This window comes from Vicugna pacos, chromosome 6 (assembly GCF_048564905.1).
Source record: "Vicugna pacos chromosome 6, VicPac4, whole genome shotgun sequence".
NCBI classification, from domain to species: domain Eukaryota; kingdom Metazoa; phylum Chordata; class Mammalia; order Artiodactyla; family Camelidae; genus Vicugna; species Vicugna pacos.
This window is the reverse complement of record NC_132992.1, coordinates 39,430,773-39,449,623: the sequence shown is the minus strand read 5'-3', so window position 1 is coordinate 39,449,623 and position 18,851 is coordinate 39,430,773. Positions and strand designations below refer to the sequence as shown.

Genomic DNA, 18,851 nt, shown 5'->3' with positions numbered 1-18,851 from the left:
CGGGGTGCCAGCAGATGGGGATGGCTGACTGTTCACATTCCAGTGGCTCCTTATCATCTGTAGGGAAAGTCCAACTCCTTCAAATGGCATGATGCCCTTCATGACCTGGCCCTTTGCACCTTCCCAGCTCACTTCTGCTCATTCCTAGCGCAGCCCAGCCTCAGCACACTGACCTTCTCATCTGTGGTCTGGAAGCCGACTGAATGCACAGTCTTCAAGCCTTTGCAGCTTCCATTCTTCTTGCCCTTCTTGGAAGGGCAATCCACTCCTCACCCCAGGCCTCTCTCCACACTGGCAGCTTCAAAGGAAGCTGAGGAGAATTCTTAACTTGACAAGCACTCCCAATAAACCAAAGACGACCTGAGTAACTAACAGTCTCTTAAAAGATCAGGACGTTCTCTGCCTGTACTCAGCGATTGGCGGTACCTAGAAACTGCACTCCTCTGTGGAACTGCAGGTTCTACAATCCTTTCAAAACTTTCAGGCTACTCAGTCTAAATCACATCCCAGGATTTAAGTTTTCAAGTTCCAGTTCAGTAGCGGCAGAGAACTGTATTAATTACTAGCAAAGGCTGACAGTGAACCTGTAGCAGGTGGCAGCAGGTGGACTCCCCTCCAAGCTCTTCATTTCTCACGAGCGCTTGTGCACTGCCAGACTTCCAATGTCAAGGTTTAGGGCAGATATTTGCTTTTTGTATTGATTTTTTTTCCTATTCTTGATGTTCCCCCTACAGCCTCTCTTGACCTTAGTGCTTTATTTAAAAAGTGGTAAATAAAACATGAGCCTGGTTTTACCTTTTAAAGCATGAGGTAGTTCAGTAAATAGAAGAGTGGATGGATGTTAATCATTTACACCTGATTCATGGCTTTCCAACTGGTACCTGGATCAGAGACTCTGGCGGTAAACTTTAAGGAACCAGGGGCTCTGATTTCTTTCTTCAGCTGGAGGAAAATTCACCCTTTGGCTCATTTTCTTCCCCCCATAAAGACTGTATGGGGGTGGGGTGGGGCACGACCTGAGGGGGCGGGAATAACTTCATTCCAAATGGCTGCCCTTGCAGGTTTGCTGTCTTCCCAAACCTTTGTCTCCAAGTCCTCCCTGTAATACAGACAACAGCATCGTCATGTAGTCACACTGACCATCCGAGCTGTCCACAGGTGACCCTTCTTTTTACAATTCAGCAAGCTGAAGCTCTTTGCAGCAGAAACAAAACATGATTCCTTTCTTTCTGAAATTAAATCTTTTCCTTCTTTAATAAACTTCTCCTCATTCACTGTGAAATTGAAAACAGCCTTTTCCTGATGACCAGATGGCCAAGCACATTTAATCACTTCAAGCCCTCCACACTTCCTCTCCATCACCCTCCACAGCAGAGAAATCAAGACGCAAACTCCTTATTCCTCCCAGATGCCAACCTCTCTTGAGTGCTTCCCCCAATCTTTTTTATTTAAAAAAAAAAAAAACCCAGAGCAATGGAGTTGGGAGAAAGCAAATATTTCTTTAAAGCTATAAAATTAAAGAAAATCTTTCAGAGGAGGGTCATAGTAAAGGAATAAATGAGTCAAAATTATATTCTTAATATTTAATTCAACAAGAATGCTACTTACACTTATTCTAATTTATCTGGTACGGTTGTTTGAATTACAATTTCCCTTCAAGTTCATAGCTAGTACTCCAGAGAGTAAAGCAAAGAAATTCTGATGGCTAATGTAGGGCAATGTAAGTAGAATCTTACCCACATCAGTTTAATATCCACTAAATACTGTGGACTGTTCCAGCTAATAAAAGCTTATCATGATTTCTGAGTTTGAGTATATTTTTTCTTTGACAATCTTACCTAGGAAATTTATTGAACTTTCCGAACTTATTTCATCCACCTTAAAGAATGGGTACCTTAGGCTTCCCAATACATGAAAAAAATATAGCAAAAGAAATTCATGCTGGTAAGGTACTTTCCAGTGCAGATAAATTAACTACCCAAAAGGAAATTATTCCCACAGTTTGGTCTCTCATATCATCAGGAAATCTACCCTCTCCCCCTTCCTCAAACCAGTTTTGGAGATGGTGACTAATACTCTTATTTACATGGGAATTGATACCTCCTTCATTTATTGCTTAAAATAATATGTTAGGGTTGCTATGAATTGTCAAGGAAAATGAACTTGCAACAAGGATTTTTATTAACAGAGTTGTGAAGTGAAGCCAAAACTGAAGTGACTGCATTTGGAAAATATGCTCTCAGAAAATGTGCAAGCAAGTCACATTCACACTTGTTTCTAAAAGCTCAGGACATGGAAGCATTCTAAGAAGCGTGGCAATAAAGCCATCATTCAAAAATAAAAGTGGATTGCACAGGTTCTGGCCTAAACACTTGGGTGGCATGTTTTCTAATCCTTTCAATATTTCATTTCATAAAAAGGCAACCTGACTAAACAGCTCCTGTGTCCTGTTCTTTACTAACAGGGAGTGGTTATTATGAAGCTTTATTTTTGATACTCATTGTAAAAATGCAGTTAATTGGAAGCTTTAGATAAACACAAAACGCTTGTTTATATGAAACATTCCTCCCTAGAAAGAAATCTCCCCAATTCAACAGAAAACAATTACTTGCTAATTCAAGACAATAAAAACTCTCTCCTCATCATAAAAAGACATAAACTAATAAAAAGTTTTAATATTTTGCTTATGGGTGATTTTATGCATACTATTTATGAACATTGGTTAGTGCAGAGGGAGACTAAATAATGTTAACTGTTTCAAGTAATAGTCTGAACACTAATTAAAGAGTAAGAAGATAGATTCAGGGTAATGTTTTTTCCCTCCACAAAACATCTGAACTAGAGGGTCATAGAATATTTATTTTAAAACTTTCTAGGCAGTGAAAGAAACATTTCCTTGGTGCAAAGGAGCAAACATCATGAAACATTCCCTATAAATTCTACAGCAAGGAAAGTAGGGTGTAATAGAAAAAAAAAAAAAAGAGCACAGATTTTAGTTCCTAAAATAAACTTTATGCAATCACAGGAAGCATTTAGATCCCTTTTTTCCTCCTCTTGCAGGAAAATGAACAATCTCTGGGCCACAGGAAATAACACAAGTTTTAGAAAATCTCTGCGGAATTAGAGAAAAAACTTCAAGTGGATCTCTTCTGAGTCCCATAAATGACGGAAAGGACAACAGATGTTCAGACTCAGGTCCTTCAACAAGAGGTAATTGATTTGTACTGGTGAGAGTGACGACTCCATCCAAGGTTCACAGGACAGCAGAGTCACACACACAACACTATAATCGATATGTCTGCACACAACTAGCTTCATTTTGGCAAAAAGAGCAACTGCAAGAAGGGAAATGACAGCAAAAAATGCAGAAGAAGAAAAGAGGCATGGGGGAGGGGAGAAGAAAAACTGGATAGGACTATTTTATTTTAGATATTTTAGTTTACCAGCAGATTCCACTAAAAATTAGTAAAAGTGGGGGCATGTCAGTAATTGATGGGAAAATTTTAAGAAAAATCAATAATTTATAACTGTGGATACATATTATATGTATGCAAAAAGTCATATCATAATGCAATTGGGTAGAAGAAAAAGTTTGTAACATTTTCATTACATGTAATTACAGGTATCAAGAGAATAATATAATACTTTCTGCCTTAAAAGTACTTTTTCTTAGAATATCCAGTTAGGAGAGTATTTTTGGCATAGGGCATATTAAGTAGGCAAACATCTATCTAATCCTACCATAGACTTTTTAGTTAAGTCCTGCTCAGGTTGCAAGATCAAAATACAGTTTACATAGAGTAAATCAGGAAGAATTTCAGATTTTGTAGAGACTTCTCCCTTTGTAGCCTTAATGCAAAAGAAGGTTCCACAAAACCTTATGGAGACTCCCTATTTGGGCTGTGACATTCCATGACCACACATGATTTTAACAGGTCATAAGTAGGATAATAAAATAAATTGCATTAAATGGATTAAAAACGTAGTTCCACATGACTTTTAAACTATTGGGTTTTGGCAACAGTAACCAGGCAGAATGCACCGTTAAATCATTTACAGGGTCAAAATTTACATTCCACTTCCTTATGCTCTTCCGTCTCCTTCTCTAGTCCTGGTTCCCTTAGGGCAGTATTCCTGTGACGGTTTCCCTGCTGGTCTCCCTGTTTTCCCTGATTCTGTTTACTGAATGCCCCTCCTTTACACCCCCACCCCAGCACCACCACCACCTCATTTCCCACATGTGGCTGTATCAACCTTTTAAAACTATGGAGTCCATAAGTCACTTCCAGATTCAAGAACTTATGAGAGCCAGTTTCTTAGTAACCTTACTGGGATGGTTGACACGCACATGCACAACCATTCTTGCGTGTGTGGATGTTTTAATGCAAACTGTAGTATTCCACACACACTTTTTCTTTTAACAACAGAACCCAGGGCTCATTCCATTTCAGAACATATGGAGCTGCTCTATTTCTTTCAATAACTGCATTATACTCCACTCTATGGATGCTTCACAATTTATTTAACAAGCTTCTATGGAAAGAAAGGGGTGGCTGAGTGAGTAGAAGGAAGAAATAAATACATTTTTTCTCCAAATGATATTTTTAAGGTTACATTTTATACACACAAAAGAATATGTACAAGTGAGTTAAGAAACAAAACAACACCCATGACTCCGCCCATCCTATGTGGGGGAAAAAAAAAAACCTAGTTCACCGACCCTGCATTTACATTTTTATTTCTTTCATGTCTCATCTCCCTGCCTCTCATCCTAGAAGTAACTCTTACCTGATTTTGTTTATCATTTCTACAGGTTTTTAAAGAAAATTTTATTGCATATGCTTATATGGCTAAATTATATATTAGTTGGTTTTGCTTATTTTTGAGGTTTTTATAAGATGGCATTGCTGTTGTCTTCCCAAAGGCATTGCTGAAACAGTATCTCTATATTGTGAATATTTTCTGTAACTTGCCATTTTTGCACATGATGTTTCTAAGATTCATCCATTTTTAAAATGTAGCCATAGTTCATTCATTGTCACTACTGCAGAATAGTCCACTGTGTGACTGCACTGCAACAAATTTATCCATTCGTCTGTTGCCAGACATTCGGGTTATTTGCAGGTTTTTGCTATTCTGAACTGTGCTGCTGTGAACATTCTTATGTGTTTTCTGGTGCACAAGTGCAAGAAATCCTCTAGGAAATACCAAGAATAGAGTAGTAGGTTATGTGACTGCAATATTATAACAAAGTGTTTCTTCAAAGTGGTTGTTTACCATTTTACCAGCAATGTCTAGGACATGTCCCTTCCACCACTTGGTTTATAAGACTTCTTAATTTATACAATCCCGTGAGTATAAATGTCCTCTCATCAGTTTTGATTTGCATTTTCCTGACTACTGCTGGAGTTGAGCTTCTTCTCTTCTGCTTACTGGCCATTCATGTTTTCTCTTCAGTGAAATGCCTCTTTTGTATCTATTGCCTAGTTTTCAGTTAAGCTATCCTTTAAACTTTTTCTTAATGGTTTGTAGAGTTCTTGAATTCTTAGGAATAACTAGTGATAGGTGCTGCAGTATGTTCTCTCAGTTTATGACTTATCTCCTCAATTTCTACATGATGTCCTTTACTGAAGAATTCTTAATTTTCATGTAATGCAAATTTATCAATTTTTTTCTTTTATGGTTAGTACCTTCTGTATCTTGAGTCTTCACTCAAAAGGTCACAGAGCCCTGTATTTTCTTCAAAGTTTTATGATTTTTACCTTTAAAATTTTTATATGGCATGAGGCAGGGATCCATTTTTTCCCTGTCCCAGCACTGTTCCCAACGATCTGCAATACCCATTTTGTCATAAATCAATTATTCAAATATGTGCAGACTGTTTCTAGGCTCTCTACTTGTCAATTTTCTATTCCTGTATTAACCCCAAACTATCTTTTTAAGTACTGTAAATTTCTAGCAAGTCTTGACATCTGAGAGGGCAAACTGCCTTCAGCCTCCTCCTCTGCTTATTTTTCTTCTTTGGAAATTTCTCAGCTATTCATGGATCTCTGCTCTTCACATATATTTTAATCAGTTTGTTAGGCTCCATTAAAAGGGAGAATTATTTTTCACAAAATGCCTTTTGTACCTTTGAAATTTTGTCTGAAAGGCATGCATTATGGTTAAAAGATAATTCAAAAAATTTTACGCTTGTTGTGCCAAGGTCAAACTGCACTTCACATCATTAAAGGTCCTCTGTAATTGGACCAGTTTTTTTCATCCTATCATCCTGTTACCCCTTATATCCAAATATGAAACTACATCTCTAAGTAGGCTACTTTCCCTATAGCTCCCACAAAGACACCATATTCTGCACACTTACACCTATTTCTTGCTCATTTTATTTCCTCCTATTTAACCACCTATTCTTCAAACCTGATTCCAGATTTTCTTTCTCCAACCCATTTTCCTAAAACTACCAGTGTACTTAACATCAGAGTTCTGCTTTACCCATTTTAAAATTTACTTTGTGATATTTTGATGTCATCAATTAAAGTATGAGCTCCCTACATATGGGCAAATATGGGTTAGAAAAGAGTTGAAGAAACATTTTTGATTGGTTCTTCTCAACAATAAACGGATTTTAGACTAATCACTATCGCTGACCCTTTGGATCCAATCGCAATAAGGCCTTTTAGTTTGATTATGTTGGCATTCTTTTGTACTTGATCTTGGTGAGTAAATATATTAGTGAACTACAAGAGAAAGCCAGTACTTAATGGAATTTATCTGCGAGGAACTTTTACAACATAATTAGAAAATACCTTCATCAGCAGAGATGGCCTAATAACATGTTCTCATAGCGGTTTACAATCTATCTGTATAGTTCTCCATCTGAGGAGATGATAAAGAAACAAGTGTGGGAACCATAATTAAATCCACTAGACACAGTGTGAGAAATAATGTTTAAACAACAGTTCAACAGCTGCAACACCCATATTCTTCCAAATGTTTTTTAATACTAGACACAGATAGTTGAAGATATATTATTGTGCCTATCTTATTTTTCAATTTAAATAAAAAAATAATTGGTTTGATATATTTAATTTGTAAAAGACAACTGATATTATTGTAAAGACCCAAACTAACCTACAGTATTAAAATTACCAAAGGCAAAGGGTATAACAAACCAAAACTAACAACTATGGAACTTTAAAATATCTATAAAAGACTAAAAATAATAAAGACTAAAAAAGCAGTTTGAAAAAAAATCTTCAAAAACACAATCAATTTTTGTCTTCTTTTTTTGTTAAAGGATATTCTTTTGTATTAAACATCTTTTATGTATTAATCAAGTTATCTGTTGTTATGAACCTGACATTCCTGGGAATAAAAGTCAGCTACTTCTCAATTAATAGGTTGAAAGTATGACACATCAGCATTTATGTAGGTCATCCAATTTCAGAGTTTAACAAGGTTTTCAAAACGTTAATGTGCTTCAAACTGAAAATTGGGATTACATGCTGATTAGAAAAGTGGTCTATGACCAAGTTCTGCTGTTGATTATACTCTATGTAGACTTTACGCCAAATTATTTAAAAATAGTTTTAAATGTAAAAACAATTTGCTGCTCAGATCACACAATAGGACATGGCAGAAGTGAGAAAGGAAAGCAAATGATTGAACTGATTATTCTTCAAGTTTCAGTCTGAACTCCAAACATCAGTAGTTACTCAAACTAACTAGCACAAGGAAGAGAGAATGCTCATCTGATTGTTCAATAATGTATCTTTAGTTTAAAAAAAAATGAGACTGAAAAAGGGATTTGAAAACAACTATAATATGGAAATTGCAACATTTCAAGCATTTTAAGAGTTATCTTTTTATAAAAATACTATTCTGGAAAGTATAGCCCAATATCAGAAAGCAATTCATGAACGCATCATCCTTTCTTTTAATAACTTTATTGAAGAATCACTGGTGCACAATAAACTGTACATATTTAAAATGTACAATTTGATGAGTTTTGACCTATGTATATACCTGTGAAATCTTCACCTTACTCAAGTTAATGAACATTTACATCACTTTCCAAAGTTTCTTCAATTCCTTCTTAATCCGTTCCTCTCTCCGTCTTTCTTTCCCAGTACCCATCTCCAGGTAACCACTGATCTACTTTGTCATGTAAGGTATACATTTTCTAGAAGTGTATGTACATAGGATTATACAGGTTGTATTCTTTTTCATCTGCATCTTTTGTTCAGTATTACTATTTCAAGACTCATTCCGATTATTGTAATAATAATTCATTCCATTTTATTATTTTCAGAAGTATTCTATTGTATAGATATAGCAAATTTGGTTTATCCATTCACCTTTTGGGGGACATTTGAGTTTTTCCAGCTTTTGGATATTGTAAACAAAGCTTCTAGGGATATTTATAAGTCTTCATGTGGATATATGTTTGTTTCTCTTGGGTAAATATCTAGAAGCAGAATAGTTAGATTGTATGGTAAGTGCATCTTTAACTTTTAGAGAGTGTGCCAGACTGTTTTCCAAATGCAATGTACTGTTTTACATTCCTATCAGCAGCCTATGAGAGTGCCAGGGGACCCACATCATCAACACTTGGTGTGGCCAATCTTTTTCACTGTAGCCATTTTCGTAGCCGTGTAGTGGTATCTTATTGTGGGGCTTTTTTGTTGTTTGTTTTGTTTGCATTTCCTTAATGACTAAAGATGTTGATTACTTTTCATGTTATTTTTCAGTGATATCTCTTCATTGGTGAAGACTCTACTCACGTTATTCCTTCATTTTAAAACTGAGGTTTTTGTCTTCTTTTTAATGGGTTGTAAGAGCCCTTCATATAGTTTAAATACAAGTTCTTTGTCAGATTTGTTTAACAAATGTTTTCTCCCAGTCTGTAAATTTCCTTTTAATTTTCTTAACTGTGTTTGTCAAACAGCTGTTTTTATTCTCATGAAGTACAATTTAGCAGCTTCTTTTTCTTTTACAGTTTAATAATGACGTTCTGTGCTGTATCTAAGAAATCTTGGCCTAACTCAAGATCAGGAAGATTTTCTCTTGTTTCTTTTTTAGAAGTTTCATGGTTTTATGTTTTGCATTTATGTATATGATCCATTTTGATTTAATTTTTGTAGATGTGTAAGATAGAAGGCAAGGTTCATTTCTTTGCAGAAATATGTCTAATTGAGCACAACTGCTGAAAAGATGATCTATTACTCATTGAATTGCCTTGGTACCTTCGTTGAAAATCAACTTATCATACCTGTATGTATCTATTCCTGAATGTTCTATTCTAGTCCATAGATCTGTATGTCCATCTTATACCAATACCACACTCTCTTGATTGCCATAGTCTTGAAATCAAGTAGTGTAAGTCCTCTGACTTTAACTTTATTTTTTGGAAACAGTTTTGGTTATCCTAGACCATCTTTATTTCCATATAAATTTTAGAATCAAGTTGTCAATTTCAACAAAAGTCTCGGGATTTTGACTGGGACTGTATTGGATATAGATCAATTTGAGGAGAATAGGTATCTTATTAATATTGAGTCTTCCAAACAATAAACATGATATTTTCACCATTTATATAAGTTTTATTTGATATCTTTCACTACATATTCACAGTATTTTGTATTATGTCTCCATAACAGACCTGGCACATTAGATTTATATTTAAATATCATATTTTGTGCTATTATAAAATTGTGCTATTTTCATTTCAAATTCCAATCATTCATTGCTAGTACATAAAAATAAAATTCATTTTTGTATATTGACTGCACATACTATAATTCTGCTAAATTCACTCATTAGTTCTAGTTACTTTTTGTATATTTGGGGGGATTTTCTCCATAGACATTCACATTGCCTATGAACAGTTTTATTTCTTCCCTTCCAACCTGTATGCTTTTTATTTCTTTTTCTATTGCACTGATATACTTCCAGCATAATATTGAATGAAAGTGGTGAGCCTTGAGAAACTTGCCTTGTTCCCAATCTTCAGAGGAAAGCAGTCTTTCACCATTATTTAAGATGTTAACTGCAAATTTTTTGTAGATGTCTTTTATCAAGGTGAAAAAGTTGTCTTTCATTTCTAGTTTGCTGAGAAATTTTATACAAAAGTCAAATTGTTGTCACATGCTTTTTCTGCATCTATTAAGATAAACATAGTTTTTCTTCCTTGGTCTGTCCTTCTTTAGTCTGTTTTTTTTTTTTTAATCTGCTGTTTACATTGATTGATTTTCAAATGTTGAGCCAACCTTGCATTCCCAGGATAATGACCTCTTGGTTACAATGCATTATCCTTTTTATATAATGCTGGAGTCAATTGAGTAATATTTTTCTGGGGATTTTTGTATCTATGTTGATGAGGAATATTTGTAGTTTTCTTATACTGTCTTTGATTAGTTTGGGTATCAAGATAATGCTGGCTTCAAAAAGTAAGTTGGGAAGTGCTCCCTCCTATTCTATTTTCTGGAAGAGTCTGTGTAGAACTGGCATTATTTCCTCTTTAAATGTTGGGTAGATTTTGCCAGTAATGGATGGCATCTGAGGTTGGAGTTTACTTTGTCCATTCATATCTACAAATTAAATTTCCTCCAGAGATTTATGACATGGAGATTATCTCTTTTTGAGAGAGCTTTTGTAGTTAGTGTTTTTCAAAGAATTTGTCTATTTCATCTAAGTTGTCAATTTTCAGGGCATAAAGTTCTTTGTAATAGTCCCTGTTGTACTTTTGATGTCTTTTGAATCTTACTGATGTCAGCTCTTTTCAATCATAATATTGATACTTTAAACTTTCTTTCTCTCTTTTCCTTATAAGTCTGCTAGAGGTTTGTCAAGTTTGTTCACCTTTTCAGAACACCAGCTTTTGATTTCACTGATTTTCTCTACCGCTTTCCTTTTTGATTCAATGACTTCTTTCTTCCATTTGCTATCTTCAAATTTGCTCTTCTATCTGTAGGCTTTTAACGTGAAAGATTATTTGATTATACTAGGTTTCGTCTTTTCTACTATAAGCATTTAATGCAGTAAATTTCCCTGTAAGCACTACTTTGGCTGCATCCCATAAATTTTTTTGTTTTGTTTTCTTAAAAGTATTTTATAATTTCTCTTGTTCTTTCTTCTTTAATGTGTGGGTAACTTAGAACTGTTTTATTGTCAAATTTGAGGAATTTTCAGATATCTTTTTGTTATTGCATTCCTTACTTCTGTTATGGCAAGAGAACATATTTCACATGATTTCAGTTATTTTATAAACATGTTGATGTATGTCTTATGGCCCTGAATAAGGTAAACCTTGGTGAATGTTCTATGTTGCACTTGAAAATAATACGCATTGTATTGTTTCGGGGTGAAGTGGTCTATAAAAATGTTGATAAAATAGTATTGATCAGTTTTTCTAATACTTACTAATTGTCCTGTTCCACTGATTACTGAGAGAGGAGTATTAAAATCTCCCAACTGTAATCATGGATTTGTCTGTTTTTACTTTCAGTTCTATCAGTTTTTACTTTTACTTTTAAATACATCAAAGCTATTTTGTTAGGTGGATACACACTTAGGATTGTTACATCTTCTTGGCTACTTAACACTTTTATCATTATGTAATGTCCTTCTTCATTCCTGGTAATATTCTTTGCACTGAAGTCTACGGTACCTGATAATACTAGCCACTCCACCTTTATTTTGATTAATTTTCACACACATATCTCTTCTTCCTCTTTTAACCTATTTGTGTCTTTATGTTTAGAATGAACTTTTTTAAGACTGTATACAGTTGGGTCTTGTCTTTTTATCCACTAATTATTTAATAATTAGTATTATTTTGAACATTAATAGTCACTGTAATTATCAATATGTTTGGATTAAAATCTGCACCTTCCTAGCAGTTTTCAATTTGTTCTATTTGTTCTTTGTTCCTTTTATACTTCTATTTCTGCTTGCTTTTGGATTATGTATTTATAATTCCATTTTACCTCTACTACAAGTTTATTATTTAACCTTATTTTTTAAAATGTTAGTGGTAGTGGTAATAGTAGGCAGTCAATTGTCTTTTAGAATGATCAAAAATAAGACAATAGGTATTTTTTTTACCTATTATCTTTATTTTAACCATTTTCTCTCTGAGTCTCAACTAGCCAAGATATTTGTTTTTCAAGGTGTATTCTTTGAAATATAAAATCTATGAGATGCTCCTAAAGGGGACGTGGGGGAAGTCACGGTTGAGTAAGTTTCAGGAAATGCTGAATACTATATTCATATTCTTCTTTTGAAATAAATGCCCTTTGGTGCACAAAAGGAAAGATCCAGTATCCAAATGCCCAAGTTCAAACCTTAGTCCTCCTGCTACAACAGTAACCCTCAGGAAGACACTTAACTTCCCCATATTTCAGCCCCTATTTGTACAGTGGAGATAATAACAGTATCCCAGTCACACAAATGGAAGAGTAACTATAAGGACACAAGAAAATACTTTATAAATGTTGGCTATAATTGTTATTATTATTATTACCATCATAATCAGATGGCAATATTATTATGATCTTCTTAAAAATCATAATGATCTTGTTAAACATCATTATGGTCCTGTTAAAAATACACATGCCCAGACCTCACCCCTGGAGATTCAGATTTATTAAGTCTAGGGTAGGGTCTAGGCCAGATGAAGTAGAGGTTTATCTCTATAAAGAATGTGTCCAAGATACTACTAGAGGCGGGATTCAAACCCAGACCAAACTGCCTGATGAAGAGGTGTCACCCTTATGTCCATACACACATTTAGGAAATCCTTTAAATGACTAACTCTGTAGTCCTGCAAAAATAGCACAGTTCTCTCCTGAACTGAAGGTTGGACTTGTAATATAAACTCATGATTCTTTATGCAGTATTTCAATAAAATCAAATGCAGTTCTGCGACACTGGTACACATTAGCTTTCAAAACAAATTTCTAAATGCAGCAGTAAGCATTGGTATGTAAAAATTTTATTTGTGAGTCACTGCTTAGCAAGTCAAATCTGAAAATAAGACATTATTTCTTTAGAAATACAAGAAAACAACTATGATTGCTTTTTTCTTTTCCACAAGTTTCACCACCACACGGCTGATTTCCAAAGGTCTCAACGTCAAGCATCAGGCAAATTTCCAGGGCACCTGGGGAATCACTCCGGAGGTGGTGGCAATCTTCCTACCACTTCAGTAGCAATTCTTCGGTAGGCTTTGGCCTGGAAAAGAACAGATTTATTTGTTCTATATTTCTTCCCAGTAGATATCAAATGATTCATGAACTACGGAATTTGAAGAGTAGAAAGGCTGAATGAGATGAAAAAATTCAACAGTGAGAAGATGCTACTGTGAACACCACAGGTGGGGCAAGGGAGACAGGATATTAGATTATATGGAGGGTAACTATTTGGAAGGTGACTTTCTAAAAAAATACTTAGTGGTAGCGATGACTGTTTTTCAAACTAATTCCTGTGTCAACAGACTAACAACCCAGTCATAGCTGCAGAAAAATTACACCTTCCTCTTCTGTCAAATCGATATTCTGAGTTAGACACTACCAAACTTCTTTGGCATAAAAGCTATTAGTCATTTTAAAAAGACTATCTGTTACCACCCTAGGTTTATTGTTAGAAAGCATTTGATTTATTCACTCTGATAATGGTGCCTAATACCAGCACCAAGCACTAACGCCTCCTTCATCTGATGAGACTTAAGTACCACACAAGAATTCCTGGAGCTGGTTGTTACATTCTTCATCTCTAGGACCCCAGCACGACAGAACACTAAAAGCAGCTCCCAAGCCCCAAGTGGGCCACAACCTACCCAAGGCCTGCACAGTCCAGTTAAAACAATGGTCATGGCATTTGCATTTTAAGAGTTTTAAACAATTGCAATGCAAATATTATTTTCTCCTATCTTCTCTACGAAAAGTAACTGTGAGACACAATAGTAAGATTTTCTAAAACCATTCATTTATACATTTATATACTTAGAGTTGTGTACTTACTACTACTACTACTACTACTGTACAGCTAAAATTTACTTGGGTATTTAATATTTGCCAAGTATTATTTCACTTATTCTCACAGCTACCCTAAGGGATAAATTCTGTCATTATTCCCACTTTAACAGAAAGAAAATCAAGACCCAGAAAGGTGAAGAATCTTGTCCACAGCATCACAGCTGGTATGAGATGAACTGGGCTTTGAACCTAGGCTGACCAGCTCCCCAGCTCTGCACGGTAAAGCAACTGTTTGAGGTTTCTTTACCCTAAGTTGATGAAGTGCTTTAACTGTGTTTCACATATCTTGGTTTTTTTAAAACTATGCTTAAAAATATATACTTCCTCAATTGTGAGAAAGATTTTAATGCAGGTTTCTCTATTTACATTAGGAAGCTGATATAACACATTAAGAAATCAGCAATTTGAAAAATTAAAGATTTTTACATGATTATATATATTATATATTATAGTATTATGATATCGTAATTATATTATATATTACATATACAATATATAATATATATATAAAATCTTGTGCCACAAAGAGAAGCCCATATTTGTAACTCACATCAGAAACTTAAATATTTGCCATATATTAGATCACAAAGAAAGAAGAAAAAAATGTGTGTATGTGTGTGCACATCTATCTTTGTGTATGTGTATCTGTGGGTACAAATGTACGTATACATACATATAAAATCAATCATGTTTGTTATCCCTCAATCAATAAGTTGGGAAAATGTTAAAAACTTTAAAAATACTAATAACATAATGACAAATTTTTAAGTGTATGTTGTCTAATACACAGAATCATGCTGCTTGTATCATTGCTGAAAAGTACATAATTCCATAAAATATATGTTTTACATTACTAATTTAAATCTTATAGTTTGGCTCTATTTCTTGAAAAAAAAACAATGAATATAGTCAGAAATGTTTGACTTTAAAAGGTGCAGTCTATTTATAGTAATATAAATAATTGATATATTTGGGTTTGTATTTATCAACTTTTTGTAGTCTCTCCAAAAGACCTCATTTAATTTCTTATTCTACCTATGTTAACTTTCTTTCTACTAACTTTTAAAGATACATATACACTCGACGCCTTTTCTTCGGAAGTTGTAGATTTAATATTTATCAGTTTTTAACCTAGAAACATCAGTGTAATTTTAAAAACTAATCACAGAGTCATCCTATTTAACACCTCTAAGATCTGCCTTGACGATATAAGAACATTACATATAAATCTACTTTCACATGCTACCTTATTATTGGCAATACATATTTTTTAAAAATTTTAGTACATGCACAGGTCCTAAGAACACAAATCAGTGGAACTGTACAAACTGAGCATTCTTCTATACTCAACACACATCAATGAGCAGAATACTTCAGACCTCCAGAAAAAAAATGTTTGCGCCCTAATAGCTGAATTATACTTTATTTTACCAGGAAAGAGTTGAAATTTCATTTGAGTCCTTTTTTTTTTTTAAAGAATAGCTCTCAAAACATGAATAAGGCCTTATACTTTTTTGCTGAGTATGTACTATACCAAGTGCTTTGCACAAGTAATCTCTTTTTTTGTATATATATTTTTATTGAAGTATAGTCAGTTCTTTCTTTTTCTGTATATATATATATATATATATATGTATAGACACACATATATATTTATGTATTTTTTATTGAAAAGTAATCTCATTTATGTGAAATAAACACCATTGGCTCAACTTAGATAAAGAAATTGGAGTTGTCTGCTCACAGTCACCAAGTCAGCAGGCTGGAGAACATTTGCACCTGGGTCCACCTGACTTCAAAGTCCAGCTCTTTCTCAACATCACATATTGAACAGTAAATCCAAAATATAAGTAATTCTAATCATAATGCTTTGTCTAAAAATGGCTTTAGTCTCTGCTATAGTTAAAAGAAACAACAGATTTTGTTTAAAAATGCAAATAACATAACTTTATAAAGAAGTATTTCTCTTAAATCTAAATGTGCAGATTTTCACCCATGCATCTTTATAAATACTTTTTTTTAATCTCCTAGTATTTTTTCTAGGTATTTAAGCCTAATATTTTATGATGAAAATTTGAAGTTCACTAAGGCAAACTGAGACAAGGCCATCATTCTATAATCTCTTAGTTCTTTTTTACGTTAGAGACACAAACCTATCTGACTACACAAAATACTGAATGATTCCAGAATAATCAAATTTGGTGCACTTAATCTTTGCTTTTTAGTGGACTGTCTTCAAGCTTAAACTTTCACTATATCATACTCAAAGTAATGGTTAGATTGTCATTTGCTGTGAAACCACTAAAAGTGCTTAGTTTAACAGTTTCAATTTCCACAAAATTGTTCAGATTGAATTTTTTCAACCAGTGAAGTATCATTTCAACAAATATTTTTTGGTTCTTATCGTGTGCAAGGCATTGTTTTGGGAAATCTCTGGGATGTAATGATATAAAAGGGAAGCAGAAAGCTCAGTGGTGAAGAGTTGGGTCTGTGAAGTCAGACAGGCATGATTTCCAATCCTAGTTCCATTACCTATTAGCACTGGCCTTGGGCAAGTCAATTAACCCTTCTAGGCTCAGCTTCAACATTTGCAAAATAGTCATAATAACAGAATCTACATCAAAGGGCTTGGGGGCATATTAAGCAAGAATAAAGTATATGAAGTACTAGAACATATTCGAAGTAAATAACAAATATTTATTGCTATTATCATGTCCTCAAGTAATTTAGTCTCACTGAAGAGCTCATATTAACATGTTCTTTTGGACACTTTTCCTGCCTGAGGAGTAAGTAAATTGAATCCCTCCCTTTCATTTAATTTATAATCAGCAAAAAGCAAACAAAGTAAATGCTTCACATCATAAGTGAAAAATATGATTTAGACTTCTCCAACTATTAATACTCTAGTTCTTATCCACTCAACTCTCCATGGACTAATCCTTCTCTCCTATTCAAGATCTGTTATTCTAGATGTATAGGCACAAACAATACAGCCGGATTTTATTTGTCTGCACTATCATTACCAAGTAAAGGAACTGGGTAGTAACCAAAGTGCAAGAAGCTTTATGGAGAGCTTTTCTCCTTTGTCTTTGTTTTTAAGGATTTGAAGTTCTAATTTACCATACACAGTCATTTCATATTAAGACTAGGGGGTAATAATTTAGAAATTATAAGATAATAAAGTTCCACTTATATTTGAAAGTCCGTACCAGGAATAACTTACAGCACAACATTTAACATGCCAGTATTAAAATTTCTACTGATGAAAAGGACAAAACCACACAATTAATAGTCAATCATGGGTCCATCACTGTGTCCTGCACAAAGGAATAGGTATAGTTGAATTAACAATTATAATTACACAAACAAGAGGAAACGTTATTGAATTTAAGAGTTTTGACTCCTAAGGGTCCACTTTCTCTCCCTTCCTCTATTGCCTTCTCTGGCTATTTCACACTACTTACATTTGGAGTCTCAATTACTCCCCTTTCCTCAGTGGTGCACATGTACAGAGGTTTTACCCTTTGGCTGAGTAAGGAAGCAGCCTGTCCGTGCTTTTTAACTGGTACTGTAATTCCTCCTGACTTTTCCAATGATGCCTCAAATTCAGCAAAATTCATGCTTTCAGTTAATCACTGTCTTTTTAGTGTTTGCCTCTTCTGAAAGTTAAATGTTACTGGAAGAGTTAAATCCCTAATGCCTAATTTAGAAAGACTTCACAGGCAGAGATTAAGAGCCCTGGAACTTGGTGTTGACAGCAGGGAGTGATGGAAGATGGAGAAGAGAAGGTGGAATTAGAAGACAAACAGCTAAAGATTAAACTTTTACTAATGAATAAATTTGCCTGTAGTCAACTCCTAAAAACAACAAAAAGTATCAATCAAAGGGTCTAACAATTAAACAAGTAATTTTACAGGTTCCATCCCATTAACTTTTGCAGAAGTTTATCATACTGGCCAGTAAACACTTTTTCCACTCTTTGAATGAAGACATGCAAGTAGAATGGGCAGTGAGCCTCCATGCATATAACACAATCTGTTGAGAGGGCTGTGACTAGCTTCTGAGAACATACTTCCTTATGAGTTCATAGAGGAGAGGGAAGGGGGTTATCAGAAGGTAAGAGTCACCATAAGAATAACCAAAGGATCCTCAACAAGAGCTTCCTAATACCTAGGACTTAACATTTTTAATGCTGAAGCTATGAACTGTACCCTCATCTCATGATTAAAATTCTGTTGATTTTTAAATGCCACCAAAGAGTGGCATTTACTTGAAGCTACTTAAGAAAAGGGAGCATAAATGGGCTCAACCCTTTGATAAAGGGCAGAAGAAAGGCATTTCGTCCCATGACATCTTATAGAGGACATTTCTGAAGGCATAAATACTCACAGTTGTAGTCTACTTGGTATTTTTCAAAGTATTTTCACATTATCATCTCACTTAACTCTCCTCATTATGGTAACAATTTACAGATGAACAGAAAGGTTCAGAGATATGAGGGAACTTGCCTATGGCCACACTTAGAAAGTGGCAAACTTGGTAATGAAATCCCAAGCCAATACAGATGAATGTTTTTCCTTTCATGTAGAGACCTCTTTGAGAATCTAATAAAGCTTTTGTTCAATTCCCCAGAAAAATGCACACTCATACATCCTGGGTGTAACTTCAGGGGATTTTCAGATCCAGGTTAAGATCCTCTGTATTATGCCCTGTGATTGTGCACGCCAGTGGGACCTGAGGGGCAGAGTCTCCTCACCCTTTTCTCTAACTCTCTGTGGCATGAAAAGGAGGTGAACTAAAAGTTAGCCTAAATAT

At 34.5% G+C, this 18,851-nt stretch overlaps 1 protein-coding gene across 4 annotated transcripts in view; it reads right to left on the bottom strand.

Moving 5' to 3' along the window:
• Positions 1–12,972: 12,972 nt before the first annotated feature.
• Positions 12,973–18,851, bottom strand: part of NUBPL (NUBP iron-sulfur cluster assembly factor, mitochondrial) — a 242,682-nt gene continuing 236,803 nt past the window's right edge. For all 4 annotated transcript variants that reach the window (XM_072962887.1, XM_072962888.1, XM_072962889.1 and 1 more), the window contains one exon: positions 12,973–13,233. In XM_072962887.1, the coding sequence (XP_072818988.1) occupies positions 13,171–13,233 (63 nt within the window). In that variant the 3' untranslated portion in view covers positions 12,973–13,170. The remainder of the gene's footprint in view (positions 13,234–18,851) is intronic.